General features: G+C 43.8%; 1 protein-coding gene across 1 annotated transcript in view; it reads right to left on the reverse strand.

Moving 5' to 3' along the window:
• Positions 1-23,492, reverse strand: part of LOC135197498 (transmembrane protein 87A-like) — a 212,774-nt gene that overhangs the window by 181,081 nt on the left and 8,201 nt on the right. The window contains exons 2-3 of the mRNA XM_064224561.1: positions 14,155-14,358; positions 13,828-13,888 (exon numbers count right to left, since the gene is read on the reverse strand). Of these exons, the coding sequence (XP_064080631.1) occupies positions 13,828-13,888; positions 14,155-14,358 (265 nt within the window). The remainder of the gene's footprint in view (positions 1-13,827; positions 13,889-14,154; positions 14,359-23,492) is intronic.

The raw sequence follows: 23,492 nt of genomic DNA on the forward strand, positions 1-23,492 counted from the left end.
TCTATGTCAATGAGAACTACCCCATTTATGAGGGGTCCCCCCCACTTAAATGACAAAACGTTTAGTATCTTGACAATGGGGAAAACGTCCTTACTAGACAAAACTATTAGCACTTTGCTAATAGGGGAAAACCTTTAACATGACCGAAAGTCACACAGGAATCCGAGTATATAATCTTCCCGTATTCTTCAGAGAAATCGATGAAGAGGAAAGAGGGATCGAAGAAAAAATTCGGGTATGTCTCTCCGCTAACTCCGAATCCTTTTTAAAAATTTCTGTAAAGGAATGTCCTGTGGAGAGTTTCTGAAAAAACCTCCTCTTGACGAGCGTTTATAAAGCGTCAAGCGTCCTAAGAAACTGTCCTGACAGCAAATAAAACGCCTTCTACAAGTCTTTTCTCTCGCAAAGCGTCCTGCCGAGCTTCCACCGAAGCGTCCTGGCGAATGTGCAACAAAAGCGTCCTCAAAAGCGTTCCTCAAAAGCGTCCTGCTGAGCGTCCTCAAAAGCGTCCTGGCGAGCGTCCTGCTTAGCGTCCTGCTGCGCGTCCTCAAAAAACGTCCTGCTTAGCTACGAGCGTGTCTGAGCAGAGAACACCAAGTCTTTCCTGAACGACGTTTCAGAGAGGAACTCGTTGAGCGCCTTGATGCATGCAAGGCCCGCCAAGAGGCGTCCTGGTCGAGCGACCTTGCCAACATCTCAATGTTATGGACGAACCGCGTTTTTTGCGTATGAACGTTGAATATTTTTAAGGGACGTCCTCATGCGAGTCTCCATGGAGAGCCGCACGCTGCTCCTGAAGAAGTGTGGAAACACTAAAGGAAGACGTATGGCTTTCGTCTTCCGCAAGGTGCTTGCCGAAGCGTCCTGGAGAAATTGTCTCTACTTATAGGACGTCGAGCACCTCCAAAAGCTTCCTCACGTGTAAATTGCCCTTCTTATGCCGACCAGAGACATAAGTTGTTTGACTGTGCAAAGCAGCTTGCCGGCCGTCAAACTTATCAGCTTGCTTTTCGAAGTAAAGCGAACGTTACATAAGCGTATACGGAGCGCCATGATGGAGAGGAGAACGAATACTGAGTTGCTCCTCCAAAAGGTGGAATCAAGAATGTCCTTGATTACCAAACTTCTTTTGGAATGCTAGCGAGGTTGCAAACAGCTCTAACTTCATGAGCGTTTCACTCGCAGGAGGCTCAAATCACTCTTCTGGCAAGATGAATGAACCTCCTTAATAAGTAGCAAGTGATATATACATGAGCGTTCATATACATGAGCGTTCACATCGCAGGAGGCTCAAAATCACTCTTCTGGCAAGATGAATGAGCCTCTTTAATAATGTATAAATGATGTATACATGAGCGTTCACTCTCAGGGGGCTCAAATCAACGGTCAAATTCTGGCAAGATGAATGAGGCCTCCTTAATAATGTATAAATGATGTATACATGAGCGGTCACTCGCAGGAGGCTCAAATCACTCTTCTGGAAAGATGAATGAGCCTCCTTAATAATGTATAAAATGATATATACATGAGCGTTCACAAGTCGCAGGAGGCTCAAATCACTCTTCTGGCAAGATGAATGAGCCTCCTTAAATGTCCCTTAGAAAAAGAGCCAGTGCATTCTTTCTAAAAGGGTAAATGTGGTCTCTTTACTCCTCATCCTCTCGTGACGAGAGAGAGGACGTGAAAGCGTCCTCTTCTCTAAAGCTTCTTTAGGGGGTGCGAGTCCTTCCGAGAGCCCCAACCCCTGTGTGGGGAGGATGCCTCGGAGGCCGAGAAACAACCCTTGAAGCTTCGTGCACGTGCTCGATCTTCGGCAGCCTGGGAAGCGACAACAGGACCTGCCGAAAGGAAGCCAGATCAGCATGAAAAACCCGTAACCCTCCTTCGGCTTTTGACATGCCCTCTCCCTGGTTTCTGGGAGTCCGACAGAGGTCTAGGCCTAGAGGCGTTATGGGGCCGATCTGACATTCCCTCCTAACGAGAGAGAGGACGTGAAGCGTCCTCTTCTCTAAAGCTTCTTAGAGGGCGCGAGTCCTTCCCGAGAGCTCCAAACCCTTGCGCGGGGAGGACGCCTCGGAGGACGAGAAGCAATCCTTCAAGATTCGTGCGCGTGCACGATCTTTAGCAGCCTGGGAAGCGTCAACAGGTTCTGCCGAAGGGACGCCAGATCGGTGGGGAGCCCCCGTAACCCTCTTGCGGCTTTCGACATACCCTCTCCCTGAGTCCTGGGAGTCCGACAGAGGTCCAGGCCTAGAGGCATTATGGGGCCGATCTGACGCCCCCTCCACAACACAAGGGGCACTACACTTCACAACACTGATTGGAGAGCGAGCACTTTAGTCTAAGATTACTTGATGTAATCCTCTAGCAGACACTTCTTCTAGCCCGTAAGCCATACCACAGGGTTAGGCAAAAATAAAATCTACAGGAGGTTAGAAGGTTCATTATTTCTAACTTCTGTTTACTGTGGAGGAAAACTCCTGATTCTAACACGCTCTAAAATGCGTACATGAATCCTACTTCTTCCGTAATCAGTCACACATTACACTAATTACATTGAACTTATGCAAAGAAAACAAGTAAACGCCATATACACTAAGCGAGTGTCTACGAAAGTTCCGGTAGCTTCACCATCCCCCATGCAGACAACAAATCTGAAACTAGCTAACTAGCCTCAGACATCAAATGCAATGAAAAATTTACGATAGCGTATGCCTAGCCACAAATACCAAGTCAATATCGTAAGAATAATTAGGATACTTAAGCGGCTAATGAAGTTTCAAAATCCTAGGCGGAGGTCTGTAAACAGTTGTTTACCGACCGGCGACAGAAAAAATATGAATAGAAAATGGGAATAGTTCCTGATATCCGCCTCCCAGCGGCGGGAATGGGTACCACCACCTGGCCGCCCACTGCGTGTGCCGCGAATTTTGAAATTCTGTCGGACTTCGGAGAATACAGCTATATATATATCTGTCAGGTAAGTTTCATGAACAAAATGCATTTTAAGGCGTCCGTTGTCGGTGCGGGGAATTTTAAAATAACCGTTATCATTAGTGATGCTTTCACGAGATGGAATTCGTAGTGAGAAGTAGGATCTAGTCGCCTGAGATGCAGAAGAGAGCGGAGGTGGCATATAGGAGTGATGGAAGGATTAGGCCGATGTTAATAAAGTATCTCCCAATAAAACGTATTCTTTAGGTTTTGAAGAAAAAAATGCATGCATCATTGAAACCGTTTCCCTCCCTATCAGTGGTATTCACTGGCCACCGATAAAAAAGAAAACAAAAAGAGTAAGCCTAACTGAATCTCTCATCCATCAAAGATAAGTTTGCTTATTCATTAGACTTATTCATTAGACAACTATCAAAGACTTCAAGTGTAGATTTAAAAATCTCTTCCTCTCCATCTAAAGTATTCATCAGACACCAGTCATAAGCGTAGAGCTAGGTTCAGCAATGTCGGGACGAGGCACTAGAATTCAAAGTTCACAAATGAATGTTGCTCAGCAACATTTACACTACTGTATTGTCTTTAAACAATTTTATTCATCTATGTATGATTCTCTCCGGTTTATTAAGCTTTCTTGATATCTCTCCAACAGGAACTTGCACCGAATGCAGTGCAATAATTCTCTTGCTCATCGAGGGATGTTTCTTAGACCGATAAATGACACATTGACATTAGATTCCCGTGCACATAACATCAAAAGCAATAGAGTGCGGTTCCGCCTGGTTTCACACGGTTAAGTTAAATATAGTTTTTTTTTTTTTTCATTTTGTTTTTAAATATGATAGCATTTTGTGAGATTCCAATGTTTTATGTAAAATTTAACAAATGGAATAGTTCAACTACCTTCAACTTAATATTGAAATGATAATTTAAGGACTATGTTTATGCGATACTACTAGTGATAGGTGTCTCCTATCTATTTGGTAATGTATATCTATGGTTGTGATATGACGTTTTTTATCACTTCGTTTCGTTCACGTCAATTTTGCTATATGGGAAATAGTTTTACACAATAACATAACATAATGTTCTAAAGATATCAGTGACTGTTTTTAACGCCATTACACATGATTTCTTCCATCTTTGAAAAGAAAAATAGATAAATAAGGCATGAATCGTGCATCAGGCAGGTGAACGAAAAATTATGAAACTCTGCCACGAGTTTTTTGGCCGACAGTACGTACTCTATAACTGATTGTACTTTCCTGCCACTAATGCAATCAACAAGGCTGCAACAACAACCTCAACCATCACAGCAACTAGACGGTTTCCTGTGAGGCCACACCAGTCAATCAGCAACAGATCACAAGATAATGTCATGGGAACCATAAAAAAATCACTGGAATTACATTACTGTCCAACAACTATACATACATCACCTTGTCCAAATCCTTAATCAACTGCACATCACACAATAGTTGTGACCACATATTTACGTGACTGCATATTTGTGTATATTTTCAATTTTGAGTATAAATTCACCTGTACAAGAAGTGAAATAACCATGCATTCATACTCTACAGTAGTAAGGACAAGGTGGACATAGGACAATCATTAAATAACTAATCCCTTGCAGAAATATACAAAACTGCAAATGTGAAATAGTATATATCAATTCCACTCAAGCAGCCATTACCACAAACTTTGAATTGAGGATGCCATGCAAGTATATTCATTAGCTAAGTAATCACTTGGTAAGTTACTTGTATAAAAATCTTGAACCACCCTACCTTATCAAGATCAGTCAATATATCTTTGATGATACCTCTAACCTAGGCTGACTACAACTCTGGAGGCCTTTATAGAGTACACAGAAATTACAACTAATGATGAGAAGATGAGGGGTGAACACATACAAACTCTCTTTCTCTCTTAATGTTTAAAGGAACCCCCATCTCATCCAAAGTGGCCTGTCAAGAAAAAAATGTAGCAAGCCAAAACATCATGAACAAATCCAGCTACACTACTAACCCATCCAAATGGTATAATAAAAAGTGTATCATTCTTTTGCATATTGCTTAATCCCCTTCAGGTAGAGCTCTGTCACTTTTCTGCCTCATAATGAAAAATAAAGAAAATAGTTTTTGTGCCTTATATTTTCCTAATGCTATATAAGGGAACAAAATCAATATTTCTTCTCTTCAAACTTGCAAAAAAACTAATTTTTTCTCTTACTCTAACCATTGAAACAAACATTTTTAAAGAAAATCACAAAAAAATATTTTCAACGAATTATAAAATAAATAAAAAATGGTTTTTGGAGAGGTTCTAAACCTTGGTCTTGGACAGAACTTCATGCTGTGAAGATGGGCTACCAGACACTGCATTCTTATCAGAAATCAGAGATGACAAGGCATGAGTATGTAATTAATGTTTTGGTATTTTAGCATTTTTAAATTTTTTATATATACACCTGGAAAAAAGAAGAACTAAGTAAAGGACACCAGTAAAAACAAAAACAATCAATATAAATGTAAATTAACCCCTCCTGTATGAGCTTATGATTACTGATAACAGCATATACTGATTTTGTCTATTTTTCTTTGCAATTTCAATAATTTCCAGTGATATAATTTTATACCTGAATGCATAGATTAATTGGAATGTGTATACTCATACACATAACATTTAGTATATATTTTTTCACAAACAGTAAAATGACATTTTTATAATAATATAAAGTTTCACTTATACTTACCCGGTGGTTACATATAGCTGTCGTCTCCTGACATCACGGCAGAATTTGAAATTCGCGGTAGCGCTAATGATTTGACAGGTGATCCCTCTACTCCCGCCCTCTACCGGGTACCGGGAACCATTCCAACAATAAATCAGAAGTTTCATGCCTACCTGTCCATATGAGGGGAGGAGGGCGGGCTTCGTTATGTAACCACCGGGTAGTATAAGTGAAACTTTATATTATTATAAAAATGTCATTTTCACTTGTATAACTTACCCGGTGGTTACATATAGCTGATTGACACATTTAGGTGGTGGGACAATGGCAGCTAAAATAACTGTTGGAATTATCCGAAGATATAGGTTCCTTACCTTTAAAGACCGCTGACTCAGTGGTTACTGCCTCTGTAGTCTGCTGTCCTTTATTGTACCGACAGGATATATGGATCCGTGCGTCGGACACAATAATAAGTACTTGCCGTTGAGGACGTGACCGTAACGGACAAGACTATAATGCCCCTGCTCAGGGCGCAGTACAAATCACCACAAAATACAATGAAAAACGAGGGATCACCACAACCATTTAAGAAATACACCAGACATTAAAAGACTGAAAGATACTCAAAAACTCCCTGTATCTTCAGACAACCTTAAAATACAAAAAACATAATGCAGGAGAAAAGTTAGTGAGGATGGGATACATCCTTCTCTCCCTCACCCCCCAATACCGTGTCAGTCACAATGAATGGCCCCAATGTACTGCAATTTTCATATGTGGTTTGCAAATCTGTCAGATAATGAGATGCGAAGACAGAATTGCTTCTCCAATATGTAAGATTTAATAATGTCTTTCAAAGACAGATTAACGTCCTAAAGGCCATAGACGTAGACACTGCTCTAATTTCATGAGCTTTGACTTTAAACACACTTGATATCTGAGTCCTGACATTGTCCGTGTGCCTCAGAAATCAAATTCCTTAAAAAGAAGGAGAGCGCATTTTTAGAAAGAGGACGAGAAGGATCTTTCACTGAACACCACAGGTTATCACTCTTACTCTTATACCTTTGGTCCTTTGCACATAATGTCTAAGTGCTCTCACTGGACAGAGAAGACATTCAGGCTCATTAGGCCCCGGGCCACTAACTCCGAAATGTTCTTTATAGAGAAAGAACGAGGCCAAGGACGTGAGGGATTTTCATTCTTAGCCAAAAACCCCAGCATTGATGAGCAAATGGCATCGCCCTTAGCGAATCCAACTCTCTTATCAATAGCATGCAGCTCACTGATTCTTCTAGCTGATGCTAAAGCACAAAGAAAAAGGGTCTTCCTGGTCAGATCTCTAAAAGAACTAGAGGAGATCGGTTCGAATCTATCTGACATCAGCCATTTAAGAACTAATCCAGGTTCCAAGCTACTGTTCTTGACTCCTTTGTCTTGGTCGTATCAAAGGAACGACTCAGGTCTGAGAGGTCTTGATTATTAGAAATGTCTAATCCTCGATGTCTGAACACAGAAGAACAATAGCTCTATAACCCCTAATCGTCTGGGTAGAAAGCTTCTTCTTCTCACGAAGAAAAAGAAGGAAGTTAGCTAACTGAGCTATAGAGGTCTTAGAAGACGAAATTCCTTCTTCTTTGCACCAAGCTCTGAATTGGACCCACTTAGCTTGGTACACTCGATCAGAGGATTCTCTTCTGGGTCTAGCAATAGCCCTTGAAGCTCTCTTTGAAAATCCTCTCTTTCTGAGGAGATGCTCGACAGTCTGAAGGCGGCTAGTCGAAGAGCGGACAAGTTGTGATGGAACCTCAGAAAGTGGGGCTGTCTGAGTAGATCCTTCCTTAACGGTAACTCTCTCGGAAAGTCCGTCAACAGCAGAAGTAGATCCGGAAACCATTCCCTGGCCGGCCAAAAGGGGGCTATCAGAGTCATCCTGACGTTCTGATGACCTCTGAACTTTGCCAGAACTAATCTTAGCATTTTGAAAGGTGGAAAGGCATACAGATCCAGATTTGACCAGTCCAGAAGCATGGCATCCACTGTAAAACGCCTCCTCGTCTGGAAACTGGGGAGCAATACAGTGGTAGACGAGCTGTCTTGTTTGTGGCGAAGAGATCCAACTGAGGACATCCCCAAATCCCCCAAAGCTTCTTGCATATTTGAGGATGTAACGTCCACTCTGTGGAGAGGACTTGTCCTCTCCTGCTGAGAATGTCTGCCTTTACATTCTTCGAGCCTTGAATAAATCTTGTGCTCAAGACAACCTTGTTCTCTTCGCCCAAATGAGTAGGTCTCTCGCCGCCTCGCACAGAGAGAACGAGTGTGTCCCCCCCTGTTTTTTTTATGTAAGAGAGAGCCGTGGTGTTGTCTGCTTGAACCAGCACTACTTTCCCTCTTACCTCTGTCTTGAAGTGCATTAGAGCCAAATGAATCGCCTTCAACTCTTTTAGATTTATGTGCCAGCTTCTCTGATGAATCTGCCAAAGTCCCGACACTTCCTTTCTCCCCAGAGTAGCTCCCCACCCTTTGTCTGATGCGTCTGACAAAAGCATAAGGTTGGGGCTCAACTGGCTTAGAGACAAGCCTTCCTCTAGCCTTCCTTCTGATTTCCACCAAAGTAGGTCCTGTTTGATTCCTTCCGAGATGGGAACACGAAGGAGTCTGGGAACTTCTTCCTTTGCCACTTCTGCTTCAAGTAAAATTGAAGTGGTCTCATGTTGAGCCTGCCCAGACTTACAAATTGCTCTATTGAAGCCAAGGTTTCCTAAAAGGCTCATCCACTGATTTGCCGAGAGCAGTTTGTCTGACGAGAATTCGTCTATTTTGTTCAGGCAAGAGTCGATCCTTTGGCGAGACGGAAAAGCCTGAAAAAGAACTGAATTCAGTCCCTCACTCCTAAATAAACTATCTCCTGAGAAGGAGTGAGACATGACTTTTCCTTGTTTACTAACAAACCTAGGCTTTCCGTCATCCTTAAAGTCTTTTGTAGGTCCTCCACACACTCTGTCTGGACCTTTGCCCTGAGAAGCCAATCGTCTAGATACATGGATATTCGTATCCCGTCTAGATGAAGCCACTTTGCTACTGACGACAGAACTCTGGTGAAACACTTGTGGAGCTGTCGACAGGCCGAAGCAGAGGGCCCTGAACTGATAAATGCGGCCCTGGAACACGAATCTTAGGAATCTTCTCGATTCCGAATGAATCGGAATATGAAAATAAGCGTCCGAAGGTCTATGGAAACCATCCAATCTCCAGGATGAAGAGCTGCTAATACTGATTGGGTCGTTTCCATAGAAAACTTCGTCTTCAGGACAAAAGACGTTCAGGGCACTGACGTCCAACACCGGTCTCCAACCCCCGGTGGCCTTCTTTACCAGGAAAAGGCGATTGTAAAATCCTGGTTCCTGCGGAGAGTCACTAACTCTATGGCCCTCTTTGCCAGTAAGGCGAGAACTTCTTGATGGAGGGCAGCAAATTTTTCGGAGTTCTCCGAGTAGGTTGACAAATTCACAGGAAATTCTGTGAGAGGGGGGTGCTTGATGAACGGAATGGTGTATCCTTCCTCAGGACCTGGACCGTCCAAGGATCCGCTCCGAGATGAAACCAGGTCTGCCAGAAAAGTGTAATCTGGCTCCTACTGCTGTGTGGAGGACTACGGGCCTACTTCTTGATGGAAGAGGGAGTGGTTTTAGAAGAGGTTCTACCTCTCCCACGAAACCTGGAGGAAGATCGAACGGGAGCTCTCCCTCGAAATGGTTTAGGAGCTTCCGTGGAGGGAGCACTCCGAGAAGCAGAAAGAACCGGAGCTATCTTCCTGGGCTTCTTCACTGACTGTGATAAAAGATCCTGGGTCGCTTTCTGTGTTAAAGATTGAGCGATCTCGCTCACAATCTCTTGCGGAAATAGGTGTTTCTTGTCCAAAGGAGAGAAGAGCGAAGGCAGACTTCTGGTTCGATGAAACCCCTTTCGACAAGAAGGAGCACCAAAGCTGTCTCTTCTTCAACACTCCAGAGGCGAAAATGGCAGCGAGCTCCGAAGCTCCATCACAGATGCCTTTATCGATACAATCCAGTACCGAGGCAAAATCCTTCAACTGCTCCTCCGAAAGTCCAAATGACTTGACTTTCCTGGCCAGCGAAGCAATGGCCCAATCCATGGAAGCTAACAACTTCGAAAACACGGAAAACACTCTTGCAAAGATGCTCCAGTTCATTTGTTGAAAAGAAAATCTTAGCAGTATTAAGGGCTGCTCTGCGGGAAGAGTCCACGAGACTAGAAAAGTCTCCCTGAGCGGAGGCAGTCACACCCAGGGAAAAAACTTCTCCAGTGTCATACCAGACACGGCTCCTTGACGAAAGTCTCGAAGGGGGAAGACAAAAAACATTTTTCCCCTGTTCCCTCTTCTCCAAAAGCCAAGCGTTAACTTTCTTGATAGCTTTCTTAGCCGAAATCGAGAGGACGAGACGCGTGAACGAGACGAGAGTCAGGCTTACTGTCCTTTTTCCACTGCGAACTAGGAGAAACTGGAACGGAAGGCGCAAAAAGAATCTCCAAAGTTGTCAACGAAGGATCGTAAAAGGAGTTTATACCCCGACAAAATGCTTGTCTTTTTCTGTAAGTCCTTCTCTTTCTTCCTCCAAATCCAAAGCTTCCTCGACGAAACTGGCGAACATTCCATCGGAAGAGGAATCCTGTTCGGCGAAGTCACACCCTGACCGCGTCCGAGAGGGTGTGAGAAAGCAGGAGAAGACGTCTGAGCCTGTAATGAGACGTATCCGGGCGGCTGAGCTGGCGGCTGCGTTGGCGGCTGAGCTGGCGGCCGCGCTGGCAGCTGAGCTGGCGGCTGAGGTGGCGCTCGAGCGAGAGCCTGACGTGGCGCCATAGACGGAGTCAGGAAAGGAGTCCGACCAGGCGCCTGAAGTGGCGTCTGAAGAGGAGTCACATGGAAGAGTCTGAGCCTGAAGAGGCGACTGCAAAGGAGACCTGCGAAGAGGACTGCACAGTAGTCTGCGGAAGATGTAAGGCGGTCGGGAGCGCATTCGGGGACGAAAGAGACTTGCCAAAAAGCGTCCAAGATACTGCCTAACTTGGCATTCATCTGTTCAAACACCGAAGGTTGAGGATCCACCGACGTAGAAGGCGCGGGAGGTGTGAGGATGATCCACAAACACGTCTGGAGCCGCAGGAGTTATCGCTTGAGAGGCTCTGGAGAAGGCTCCGAAGGAGTGTGCGTGTTCGGCTTCTCCTTTCTTCTATGAGAGAAGGGACGATAAATCGAAACCGCCGGAGAAAAAAGCTTCAGGCTCCTCCCAAAAACTACAAGAAGGTTCGGCAGCCGCCACCTTCTTGGGAACCGCAGCAGGCGAAACATCGCGCGACCTTTCAGCGGTCTAGAAGTCTTATTACGCCAACCTCTATAAGAGGAAACATCTGAACTAGAGTCACTTGACGAAAAACACTTCCTCGCAACACCTTTCCAATGGTGAGCGACAGCATCCTGGGATACGGCTACAGGATTGCTTGAGGGGGCGGCTGCTCGGGAGCAGGTCCCGCTCGCCTCCCTTCGGTTTTCGGCATGCCTCCTCCCAGGATCTGGGGAGTTTGACAGGGGCCTAGACCTAGGAGAACGAACGGGCCGAACGAACCAACCATCCTCCTCACTACACTTGCACTAAGTAATTTTATCACACTTAACTACCACCTCTTGCACTGTCTCACCCATTTTCTGCATAGTGGTGAGGAAAGAGACAAATTTCGAGTCCATATCGGCTCGTAATACTGACACGGGATCGGGATCGGGAGATACAGATTCGAGGGCAGGAGCAACCACTACGGGGTTAATAGGAACAGGATTAACCCCTTCGCCACTGGCCTGCTACATTGCTGCTAATGCTTGCATACCGCATGAGACCCCCTGTCGACCGCGAGTATCCATCATTACTTGCTCCCACTAAATTTTATGTTATTCATATTTTTCCTTCATATTCTTATGTGAAAACATTGTGTGTATGGATATCAATGAATATTTTTACCCCATTGTCAAAAAATTACAAAAAAATATAGTAAGAATATCGGAAAAAAAAGAATATTTAGTAGAAAAAGTAATTGCAGAAGTAGGAACTGTTATAAAGTAGTAGAAATAGCAGTAAAGTAATAGAAATAAAGTAGCAGAAAAAGTAGTAAAGTAGTAGTAAAATAGTAGTAGTGGGTATAGCAGTACTAGTTTTCTTACTGAAACAGTTATTCCTAGGTTTCATACAGAAACAGCATATACATCAATGAATGTTTAGGCAGCTGGTAATAATAATAATAATAATAAAACAGTAATAATAGTAATAATAATAATAATAATGATAAAAAAAGCAACAGCATCTCGTGACCAATACGTATATACATATGGGGCAGTTATTCACCCCCATTATCATCTGCAAGCTATAAAAAAAACACATCTCATCACAAGTAACAGGCCTCCATAGAAGTCCTTTCACCTTACGCTTTCCTGTTGAATGAAAGTACTACTCTGCCCGAGCATTCATCCATTCACACAATTTGTCAATTACATCACCACAAAAAAGGAAAAAAAATGCATCACGTAAGCAGATGAAATCTGGTGTATAAGCAGGAATCCCATTGCCACCCTCCGTGAATCAGGGGGGGGTGGGTCTGGGCGCAAGTCACAAGATGGATCAGTTATGAACTGCCAGCCTTCATCGACAAGAGGTTCAATGTCTTCCAAACACTCGTCACTGTCAACCTCTAAAAAATTATCACTATAATCATCATCTGATAGATTTGGCAGGTACTCAGACCCTGACTCTGAAACACTATCATCTGACATGATACTGAAAAAAAAAAACATAAAATAACTGCAATCAAAAGGGGAAAAAGATTTGGAATTCAAATCTACATGGTTTACGGACAAAATCGTAATCATCCTTCTCAGATAATAGCCTGAGGCGCACTGGTATATGTTGGCCAGTACCCCTCCTAATATCCCATATGAAATGACGTCACGACGTCCATCGGACGCTCATGGTTAGAATGAATTGTGGGTGGAGCTTCAGCACCTCTCTCGTACACAATACTGTGTCTGGAAACCATCCAAGCTAAAGAAAACGCTTTGCTTTTCGAGGAGGGATGAAAGACGTACACGCGTACGTCCCGGTCTTTTATTACTGTACCGTAAAAGACGTACATGTGTACGTCCCAGTGCTGAAGGGGTTAATAGAATTCAGAGGAATATCCTGGCTACTCACTAACTTAGAAGAAGATCTCTGTGAAGCCTTTCTGATTCTATCTTTTTCTAACTTTCTCATATACTTTCCCAGTGCCTTCCACTCCTGAGATGTTAGAGATTACATTCTTCACACGTATTCTCAAAAGAACATTCACGTCCCCTACAACTAACACAAGTAGAATGAGGATCAAGTGAAGCTTTAAGAAGTCTAGTCTTACACCCACTACTACACACCCTATACTGAACAGAGCCGGTGTCAGACATCGTGAAGAATTCAAAATAATTCCTAAAAAGGACAACAATATCAAAACCAAAATAACTATAGCGCTAGCAAAAAGATCAGTAAACTCAAGGTACATCACCAAAAGGAGAAAACCAAGATGATCAAATCCAAATTCCAACCAGCAGAGGAACCGTGTTACCGGTTCCGACGGCAGGAAACTTCTGATTTATTGTTGGAATGGTTCCCGGTACCCGGTAGAGGGCGGGAGTAGAGGGATCACCTGTCAAACCATTAGCGCTACCGCGAATTTCAAATTCTGCCGTGACGTCAGGAGACGACAGCTATATGTAACCACCGGGTAAGTTATATAAGTGAAAATAACATTTCAAGCTGATGTGGGTCTCACAGATCAAAGTAACTCTCACATCAGGTAGACGTGGGTCTCACAAACCCAAATACCCTTGTACATAGTACTGAGAAAATGGAGGAGATCTTGAAGTAACTCCCTCACCACCACATGGATACACAAAGTTAGGAAGCTACAGGGAAGACCATGTCTCCCAGGTATTTAGCAGTTACATACTGAACTATAAGTTTTACAAGGTGGGATGGGTCTATCAGACCCAGGTCTACCTGAGGCAGGTTAAGTTGAGGATGAGTAGAAGTATGACCTACTTGTAACAAGTAACTGGGTGTTGTGTGGTGCCATGACAGCATGGGTCATTAACACTGTAACCTACTGTAAATGTTCTTGTAAATTACAAAACTAAAATCTGGAAACTTCTGAATTGCTTCAACATGACAAGAAAACCATAAAGCACATATGAAAAACAATCAACAACTCAAAGCAGTCCAAACTGCTATCACTTTACACATCTATAAAAACTATATTGGGGTTTTATATTGTATGCAATATCAACCACTTTTATATTATCTCCAAACCAGATGAGGATCTTGCAGCACTAAATACAATCAAAGGAAAGCTATTGCCACACTCCTTACCTCTTCAAAAATGTAATCATTCCAGCAAGGAGTCTTCAGTAACATCCATGATATCTTTATTTTTAAGTCTTCCTTGCTGGCTGGTGAGCTTACATCCTGGCCATCAGTATAGGTGTTCCCAGGATCCCCAGGATCACATTTAACTTTCATAATCATTCGACTACCATTAAACATACTCTTTTTGACACTGTGAAATTCATGGTCCTGAAAATGACAAAGAACATATAATTACAAGCTAATTTACACTTCAAAATGCAGTACTCCTAGTATACTGCCTATGATAACTCAATTTATTACTCCATACCACTGAAACAGAATTTCAAGTAGTTAACAAGTATCTTTCATAATTTACCTTTGGAAACGTAGGGGCTGAGTGAATGGTTCCAATGCCTCCATGAAATACTGTTCTATATGTACATTACCATGTACATATTACAATTTATCTAATTAATACTGTATTTTTATTCTGTGGTTTGCTACAATGGTTTTTCAACAGGAAGTTTTCTGCACAAGAAGTTACTTGAAAGTTACGATTTCAACAAGACCTGCCTCCTGAGAGCAAACTATTGCTATGAAAATTACTTACTAACAAGTTCAGAAGAAGGGATGCACTCTGTTAACTTATCCATCAGAGCAATTAACAGTTAAAGCCAGCAACAGCCTTCTGTCAATGAACAAAGTACTGAATCCAAAAGGGGTTCACTTTTTAACAGTCCATATCAGACTCTTCAAGGGGTGCTGTTCTGTGCTCATTAAAGAGAGGCACTAACTAGGATGAAATTAAGGAAAGTATTGGGAGTTGGGATGGCTGGTGCCTTTTGGAATGTTTACCACTTTCAAGACTTAAAAATTCTTTTGGATGCTATATGCTGTACATAGTTCACATAATATGCCAAGACTATTACTGGTGGCGACAGGAGCCTAACTGGTAAAAAAAAAAACCACAAATGCAAATGGCATAGTTTACCTTGATTTGTGATGACTTATTGAATCAATTAAAGAAAATAATGGAAAAACTCATCCTGAAAGGTTTCAGCTTGAAGGCTACAATATCAGCATTCTAATGGTTAATTTAAAGAAGCCTCCATCGGATTCCGGTAAAGCAACTGGAAAATAATTAATAAAACTAACACAGACCAGGTGTTGCCACCATGGAAGGCAGAAAACTAATAAGGATTGTCTGCTACATCGTTACAGTATTCCGTTAATGGGACAGCTGTTACCTACACAAACTATATTGAAGCGCTACCAGCGAAATTTTGAATTTGAGCTGTCGTACGAGTGGAAACTATATGTAATTAGTACTTATTAAGTTATTTATATAGAACCTCATTTTGTATATACGTACTACTGTATATCCAACTCAAAATCCCATTTCCAAATGTAGGAATGGCATATTTGTTAGCATGTTAAAAAAAAAAAATCTTTCAAGCAGGACAGAATTAACCAGGACTGATGGATGAGTACTGTAACAATAATTAGGGTGTTTAACTAATGAACACTGTAATTAATGCTGCAGTAGATACAAATAATGGTGATAAGAAGTTTAAGAATTTTTCAAATCCTAAATTGACCACCTCCCCATTTTAACAGTAAGTTTGGCTGACATTTTGCGTTAACACTGCAAATACATGTGCAGATTTCTGCTTTTGTATTTCACCCAACTTGATAACCAAAGTATTTTCAGCTGAAAGAGGCTACAAATAACAACCTCATATTTAGCCAATTTTCTCAAAACCAGAACTTTTTCAAGATACTTATTGGATTTCAATTCTCAAGGAGACACCTTGACAAACAGATGGTGACTCACATTATTCTTGTAAATTATTAGGAGCACCTCCAAACCTACATAAAATTTGGAATAGTAAGACTGGTACTGGTATCTGAAAGGTCAAGGCATGTTTTAGTGCTTGGTATCAAAGGGAGAGGATATTTATTGTGATTGGGATATCAACTCTTAAAAAGTTGATTTTTAAAATCATGAACCAATTGAACATGTGACCATGCAGAAGAGGTAACCTGAACCTTTAACCTGTGAAGTGTAAAGTACTAAGTGAGTTTATGAAATATGAAAAGTGGGAATGGTGCCCTGGTTAAGTAAGCCATTATAGGCTGTCCCTGGATATCTGCGGGGGTTTCCGTTCGAATGGCTTGATGATAAGCGAAAATCACTGGTAACCCTTGATAAGCGATAATCGCCAATCACCCTTTCATGGCGGTGATAACCAGATTTTGGCACTGATGATAACTGGTTCATGGCAACTCTGTTGGGTATGCATTGACACCACTACTCTATCATTGGCACTGATAAATGGAAATCAGCGCATTATGGCGCTGAAAATCTGATTTTTGCAGATTATCGGCACTAGTCAAGCAATATAACACCGGATTACTGATAATCGAGGCTGTTGATAACCGGGGACTGCCTGTATAGACTGTGAGGTTAGGTTATGACATATCCCTCTCAAATGACACTGTTAAATTAGAAAGTATGGAGTGACCCTGGATGCAAAGCTCCTAGTCATGTAACATGCTGCATAATAAATTTGGCTATTTTTGTTCTTGAGAATTCACAGTCTGGGTTAAGGATGCTACATCTTAACTAGGGATGAAAACCCCTGGGGTCAAGTAGAACTATGCATCCTAGGTGAAGTAATGTTAGAGCAGACAAAATTCATACATTTTCAACTGTGCACTTACAGCACAGGACTACCTGCATGCATCATTGTGATTCTCCATTACGGATAGCAAGTACAGCTAAGGTAAAGTAATTCACAAACACAAATATAACATGATAAGTAGTTAGACAATAACACTAGTATATGGTCTCTCATTTTAGCAAGAAAACTAAGCTGACTGCAAGCATCCAAAATATTACTCAGTATTATATGAAGTGCAATAGTACATATATGAAATGCAATAAATACTACCTGCACCATGTTACTGTCAACAAACTACCAGATTTTTACTAATAAAAGAAATGACATTTGAAATAAATAGGCTAAATGAAAAATAAATTAGCCTAAAACAAGAGCATAAAAAAATGATATTGTTATGATACAATAAAGTTTTGTACATACTTACCTGGCAGATATATACTTAGCTTTAGACTCCGTCGTCCCGACAAAAATTCAAATTTCGCGGCACACGCTACAGGTAGGTCAGGTGATCTACCGCCCTGCCACTGGGTGGCAGGACTAGGAACCATTCCCGTTTTCTAATCAGATTTTCTCTTCCACCTGTCTCCTGAGGGGAGGCTGGGTGGGCCATTTAATTGTATATATCTGCCAGGTAAGTATATGTACAAAACTTTATTGTATCATAACAATATCATTTTTGTACATTCAACTTCCCTGTCAGATATATACTTAGCTGATTGGCATCCTTGGTGGTGGGCAAGAGACAGTTAACTACCGAAATAGACAGGAAAACAACATCCGTTGTAGGTAAACATAAAAAAACCTTGAAAGGTTCTCCGACAGGAGCTGCGGCAGACACCCCCAGAAGTTAGCCTGGCTAGTTCCGGGTTATCCTGTTTGGGCTGCAGAGGGTCCTCTGAAGGCACGTAGAAGCGCCTCTGTCGCGGTAGAGGTGGAGGAAGGAGCTTAGCAGACCTACCGGACCGAAGTGAACCCTCCTGTAAGGAGACGAGAGCGTCCACTTGGCCTAGTATGCTGTCAGCCAAGGCTGATCGCGGCAGACCTACCGCCTTCCTGGGTTCCTTCTTAGGTCCCCAGAACGCCTCCAAGCCCAATGTGAGTTCGGTAGGTGGGAGTGGCGATCCTTTTCCAAGGTCGTTGTGCTGATGAATCAGCGCAATTACCTCCGCGAACGACCTCTGGATCTCAGGAGTGACTGCATCCTGTGGAGACGGACCGTCAAGCCCGTCCAACGAGAATGCCTCCAGAGACCCTCCTCCTTCCACAGGAGGAACCATGACAGGCCACTCCTGGTCTCCTCATGCCACTTGCACATACGATCTGGTTGGTCCGAGGACCAACCAGAAGGTGGCGCCTAGGATGTCACTGAGTGCCATGTTCTTTTGAAATGCCACCGAAGTTGCGATAGCCCTCACCTCGTGAGCATTAACTTTTAAAAGTCTCAGATCACCATCTTGACAGGACGAATGAGCCTCCTTGATGGTACTCCTTAAAAAGAACGCCAGTGCGTTCTTTGACATAGGCAAGTCTGGTCTCTTAACGGAACACCACAGATTGTCCGAAGGACCTTGACTCTCTTTCGTTTTATTTAAATAAAACTTGAGAGCCCTGACAGGGCACAGGACTCTCTCTGGCTCTTGCCCAATAATTTCTGCCATCCCCTTGATCTCGAAGCTCTTGGGCCAAGGGTTAGATGGGTTTTCATTCTTGGCTAAGAACAAAGGGCTTAAGGAACATACCGCATTATGTCCCCTAAAGCCTATATGTTTGCTGATGGCTTGAACCTCGCTAACTCTCTTTGCCGTAGCTAGAGCGGTTAGGAAAATGACAATTTGTCGAAAAATGATATTGTCATGTTACAATAAAGTTTTATACATACTTACCTGACAGATATATACTTAGCTATAGACTCCGTCGTCTCCGACAGAATTTCAAATTTCGCGGCACACGCTACAGGTAGGTCAGGTGATCTACCGCCCTGCCCTGGGTGGCAGGACTAGGAACCATCCCCGTTTTCTAATCAGAATTCTTCTCTTCCACCTGTCTCCTGCGGGGAGGCTGGGTGGGCTATTAATCGTATATATCTGTCAGGTAAGTATGTATAAAACTTTATTGTAACATGACAATATCATTTTTATACATTCAACTTCCCTGCCAGATATATACTTAGCTGATTAGCACCCATTGGTGGTGGGTAAGAGACAGCTAACTACTGAAATAGACAGGTAAACAACATATGTTGTAGGTATTTATAAACCTTGGTTCCTACCTTATTAGGCTGAAGACTTCGCGGCTACTGCCTTGGAGTCTGCTTAGCCTCAAGAGCCTCAGCGAGATAATGATCTATGGCTAGAGTTCTTGTGGGTCTGCCAATGGGGTCTTATCCACTTACTCGCAGAGCCTAAAGGCCCTTTTGTCATTGGGTGCTATTCCACTAACAGGGACAATACACCTTGTTCAAGGAGCACAAAACCGATCCCGATCACCTGATCCTAACATCCATGTTAGTTCTAAGATTGTAAGGAGTTATCCCCGAACTCCTCACAAACAACCAAAAAACTCGAAACATAATTACACTTTCATTACAAAATATACAAAAAAAAAAAAAAATTTTGTACTCCCCTACTAGTCATACATCCCTTGATCCCCTACCAGCAATGACACTCTGCTCCCGTGCGACAGTAGTGAGCTTGCTACTAGAAAACCAAGCACATTATCTGACAAGAGGGTATGTACGATAAAAAACACAAAATTAAGGATCAGTCTTTGCTCCAAGACCCAGTACTGTATCTGCTGATACAAAAGGACCTAGCGAGAAGCACTTCTCATAGGTCACTCTCACGTCCTTCAGATAATGAGATGCAAACACTGAATTGCACCTCCAATATGTAGTCTCAATGATATTCTTCAGAGACATATTCTTTGGAACGCCAAAGACGTTGCTACTGCTTCTTACTTCCAATGCGTCTTGACCTTTAGAAGACCGAAGGATTCCTCCGAGCAGTTTTCTTGTGAGCGTCCAGTAATAACGCTTCTCACAAAGAAAGCCAAGCCAAGTTCTTGGACATGAGTCGTTTGGGGTTCTTCACTGCACACCAAAGACCTTGTTGACAAGCTCCCATCTGTCTCTTCCTCTCTAAATAGTATTTAAGAGCTCTCACTGGACAGAGAGATCTCTCTATCTCTCTGCCTACCAGGTTAGATAGGCCTTTTACCTCAAAACTTCTGGGCCAAGGTTTTGATGGGTTTTCGTTCTTTGCCAGAAACATTGTCTGGAAAGAACAGATGGCAGCATCTCCTTTGAACCCCACCGTGGAATCCAGAGCGTGTAATTCGCTCGTCCTCTTGGCTGTAGCGAGAGCCACCAGGAACAAGCATTTCCTAGTGACGTCGCGGAAGGACGCCAGATGTAAAGGTTCGAATTTATCGATGAAAGGAATTTTAGGACCACGTCTAGATTCCAACTAGGTGTTCTAGGAGTAGCTGCTTTCGAAGTCTCAAAAGATCTAATTAGATCGTGTAGATCTTTGTCGTTAGCAATGTCCAGGCCTCGATTCCTGAATACTGAAGACAGCATGCTTCGGTTATCCTTTTATTGTCGAGACAGATAGGTGTGATTCCTCTCTCAGAAAGAGGAGGAAATCGGCAATATTCACTATAGAGGTACTGGAGGAGGACAGCTTCTGACCCTTACACCAACCTCCTAAAGACTTCCCACTTCGACTGGTATACTCTTCTCGTCGAAGCTCTGCGGGCTCTAGCGATAGAGCCCCGCATGCCTTGCGAGAAAAGCCTCTCGCTCTGACAAGTCTTTCGATAGTCGAAAGGCAGTCAGAGCGAGACCTGGGAGGTTGTGATGAAACCTCTCGAAGTGGGGTTGTCTGAGTAGATCGTGTCTGTTTGGAAGCGATCTGGGGAAGTCCACTATCCACTCCAGTACCTCCGTGAACCATTCCTGGGCTGGTCCAAAATGGGGCTATGAGTATCAACTTCGTGCTCTTCGAAAGCTACGAACTTCCTGAGCACTTCCCCCAGATTTGACGGGGAAAGGCGTAAGCGTCCACACCCGACCAATCATAAGAAACGCGTCTATTGCGAAGGCTCTCGGATCTTCTACTAGAGAGCAAAAGGTCTCTATTCTTTTGGAGAGGAACGTCGCAAACAGGTCTATGTGAGGTCTCCCCCACAGGGACCAAAGACTTCGACACACTTCTTCGTGAAGAGTCCATTCTGTGGGAAGGACCTGGTTTCTCCTGCTCAGTCTGTCCGCTCTCACATTCTTGATCCCTTGAACAAACCTTGTGAGGAGAGTTATGCCTCTTTCTTCCGTCCAGGTTAACAGGTGTCTTGTCAACTGATAGAGGGAGAAAGAGTGCGTGCCTCCTTGCTTGCGTATGTAAGCCAGAGCCGTGGTGTTGTCTGAGTTTATCTGTATCACCCCGTCTCTGACTATCTGTTCGAAGAACTTTAAGGCTAGGTGTATGGCCACAAGCTCCTTGCAATTGATGTGCCAGGACACCTGTTCCTTTGTCCAGGTGCCTGACACCTCCCTTGCTCCCAGCGTCGCTCCCCATCCCGACTCCGAAGCGTCGGTAAACAACACTTGGTCTGGGTTCTGCAGGGCAAGCGATACGCCTTCGTTCTTTTGAAGCTGAGGGATCCACCACTTCATATGATCTTTACTTCTTGTGGAAGTTGGAAGACGTCCGATAGTTGACCCGTCTTCCAACTCCACACCTCTTTGAGGAAAAACTGAAGAGGGCGGAGGTGAAGTCTCCCTAGCGAGAAGAACTTTTCCAATGAGGACAGGGTCCCTGAAAAGGCTCAGGTAATCCCTCGCTGAGCTGTTCTTTCTTTTCTAAGAACTCGAGATTCTCGACAAACCTCGAGCGATTCTTTCTCGCGAAGGATATACTCGCACCCCGAGAATCCATCTGAATCCCCAGATAGACCAAGTTCTGGCTGGGGATCAGTTGTGACTTCTCGAGGTTGACGAGCAACCCTAGCGAATCTATCATGTTCCTTGTTACTTCTAAGTCCTCCAAGCACTGACTCTTCGACTTGGCCCTGATCAGCCAGTCGTCCAAGTAGAGGGAGATGTTTATCCCCTCTAGGTGAAGCCATCTTGCTACATTCGCCATCAGGTTGGTGAATACTTGTGGGGCTGTAGACAGTCCGAAGCACAGAGCCCTGAAATGACAATTTGTCTAAAATTGCATTTTTCCTAACTATACAAACCTGAGGTCCTTTTACAATAGGAAGGTACTAGCGGCTGCTGGATAGGTCGTAAGCTTTCGAACAAGGGGTTCGGTAGTTAACTGCTTGTCCGACAGGCGCGCGCGCGCGCGACTGGGAGGTAAACAAATCACTTTTGCTTTTGGCCCAAGCAAAACTGCAGAGTGAGGGGTGGCATGAGGTGGGGCTATGTGTAAAAAGGACCTCAGGTTTGTATAGTTAGGAAAAATGCAATTTTAGACAAATTGTCATTTTTGTTTCCGACACGGCATACAAACCTTTGGTCCTTTTACAATAGGAAGACTCACTTCTTGGTGGTGGAATCTGAGTCTTTTGTGAACAGACTGGTGTTCGCCCAACCTTGGAAGCCTCCCTGGTCGTAAGAGCGAGGGAGGGATCCAAGCCTCTGTCCGATTGATCGGGGTGGTGTCACCGCAGGATCAATGGTCAGACCTCTGGACCGAGTACTAAGAGAGAGGCATGCGTATCTCTTCGTACAGCAATGTAAGAACTTGTTCCTGTACAGGAGCAAATATAAAGTCATGGGTTTGACCTCTTGTAGGCATCCACTTCCCCCCCTTGTAGAAGAAGGAAGTGGTTGTATATTCTGCTCCTATCCCTAATGAAAGGGATAGGATGGGGCTCTGTCATATAGCTCACCTGCATCTCGTCCTCATGCCAGCGTAGTGACGACCGTGGCCCTCTGCCCACAGGTAGAGGAGGAGGAAAAGATGGGAAGAGAGAGCCAGTCACTCACCACTCACACATCCATCCACACAGTCACACAGGACTCGATACTGTTCAGCCTGCGAGGGTCTGGGGTTAGCTACACAACTTGTTGAGCAGCCACCACGGGTCCCAAGGAAAACGGTATCCAAGGACCTGTGGGCAATATCCCGAAGGTAGAAGGACGTAAAGGTAGTCTAGGTTAGACCAGAACCCCTGCCTTCAGGACCTGCGCACGGAGAAGTTCTTACGAAACGCCAACGAGGGGCCAATACTTCTGACTTCGTGAGCTCTCGGACGGGTCGTACGGATGTCGTCACTACCATCAGCCTCATACGCCCTCCTGATGACCTCACGCAGCCAGAATGAAAGAGTGTTCTTGGATACTTCTTTCTTGGGGGTGACCCCGGTGCTAACGAAGAGGCGTCGACACTCAGGCCTGAGGTGTCGAGTTCTCTTCGATAGCGCCGTAGCGCCCTCACAGGACAAAGCAGCATCTCATCCGCATCATAATCGGTGAAGTCCATTAGGGAGGGAACGTGAATGACTCGAACCTGTCGTCAGGGATCGACGGTTTTCTGAGTCTTCGCAACGAAGTTCGGGACGAAATCGAGCGTCACAGATCCCCATCCCCTGGAGTGTCGTACATCATAGGAAAGACCATGAAGTTCCCCTACTCTCTTCGCCGATGCCAGGGCCAGCAAGAAGAGGGTCTTG

Source organism: Macrobrachium nipponense, chromosome 21 (genome assembly GCF_015104395.2).
Source record: "Macrobrachium nipponense isolate FS-2020 chromosome 21, ASM1510439v2, whole genome shotgun sequence".
Lineage (NCBI taxonomy): Eukaryota > Metazoa > Arthropoda > Malacostraca > Decapoda > Palaemonidae > Macrobrachium > Macrobrachium nipponense.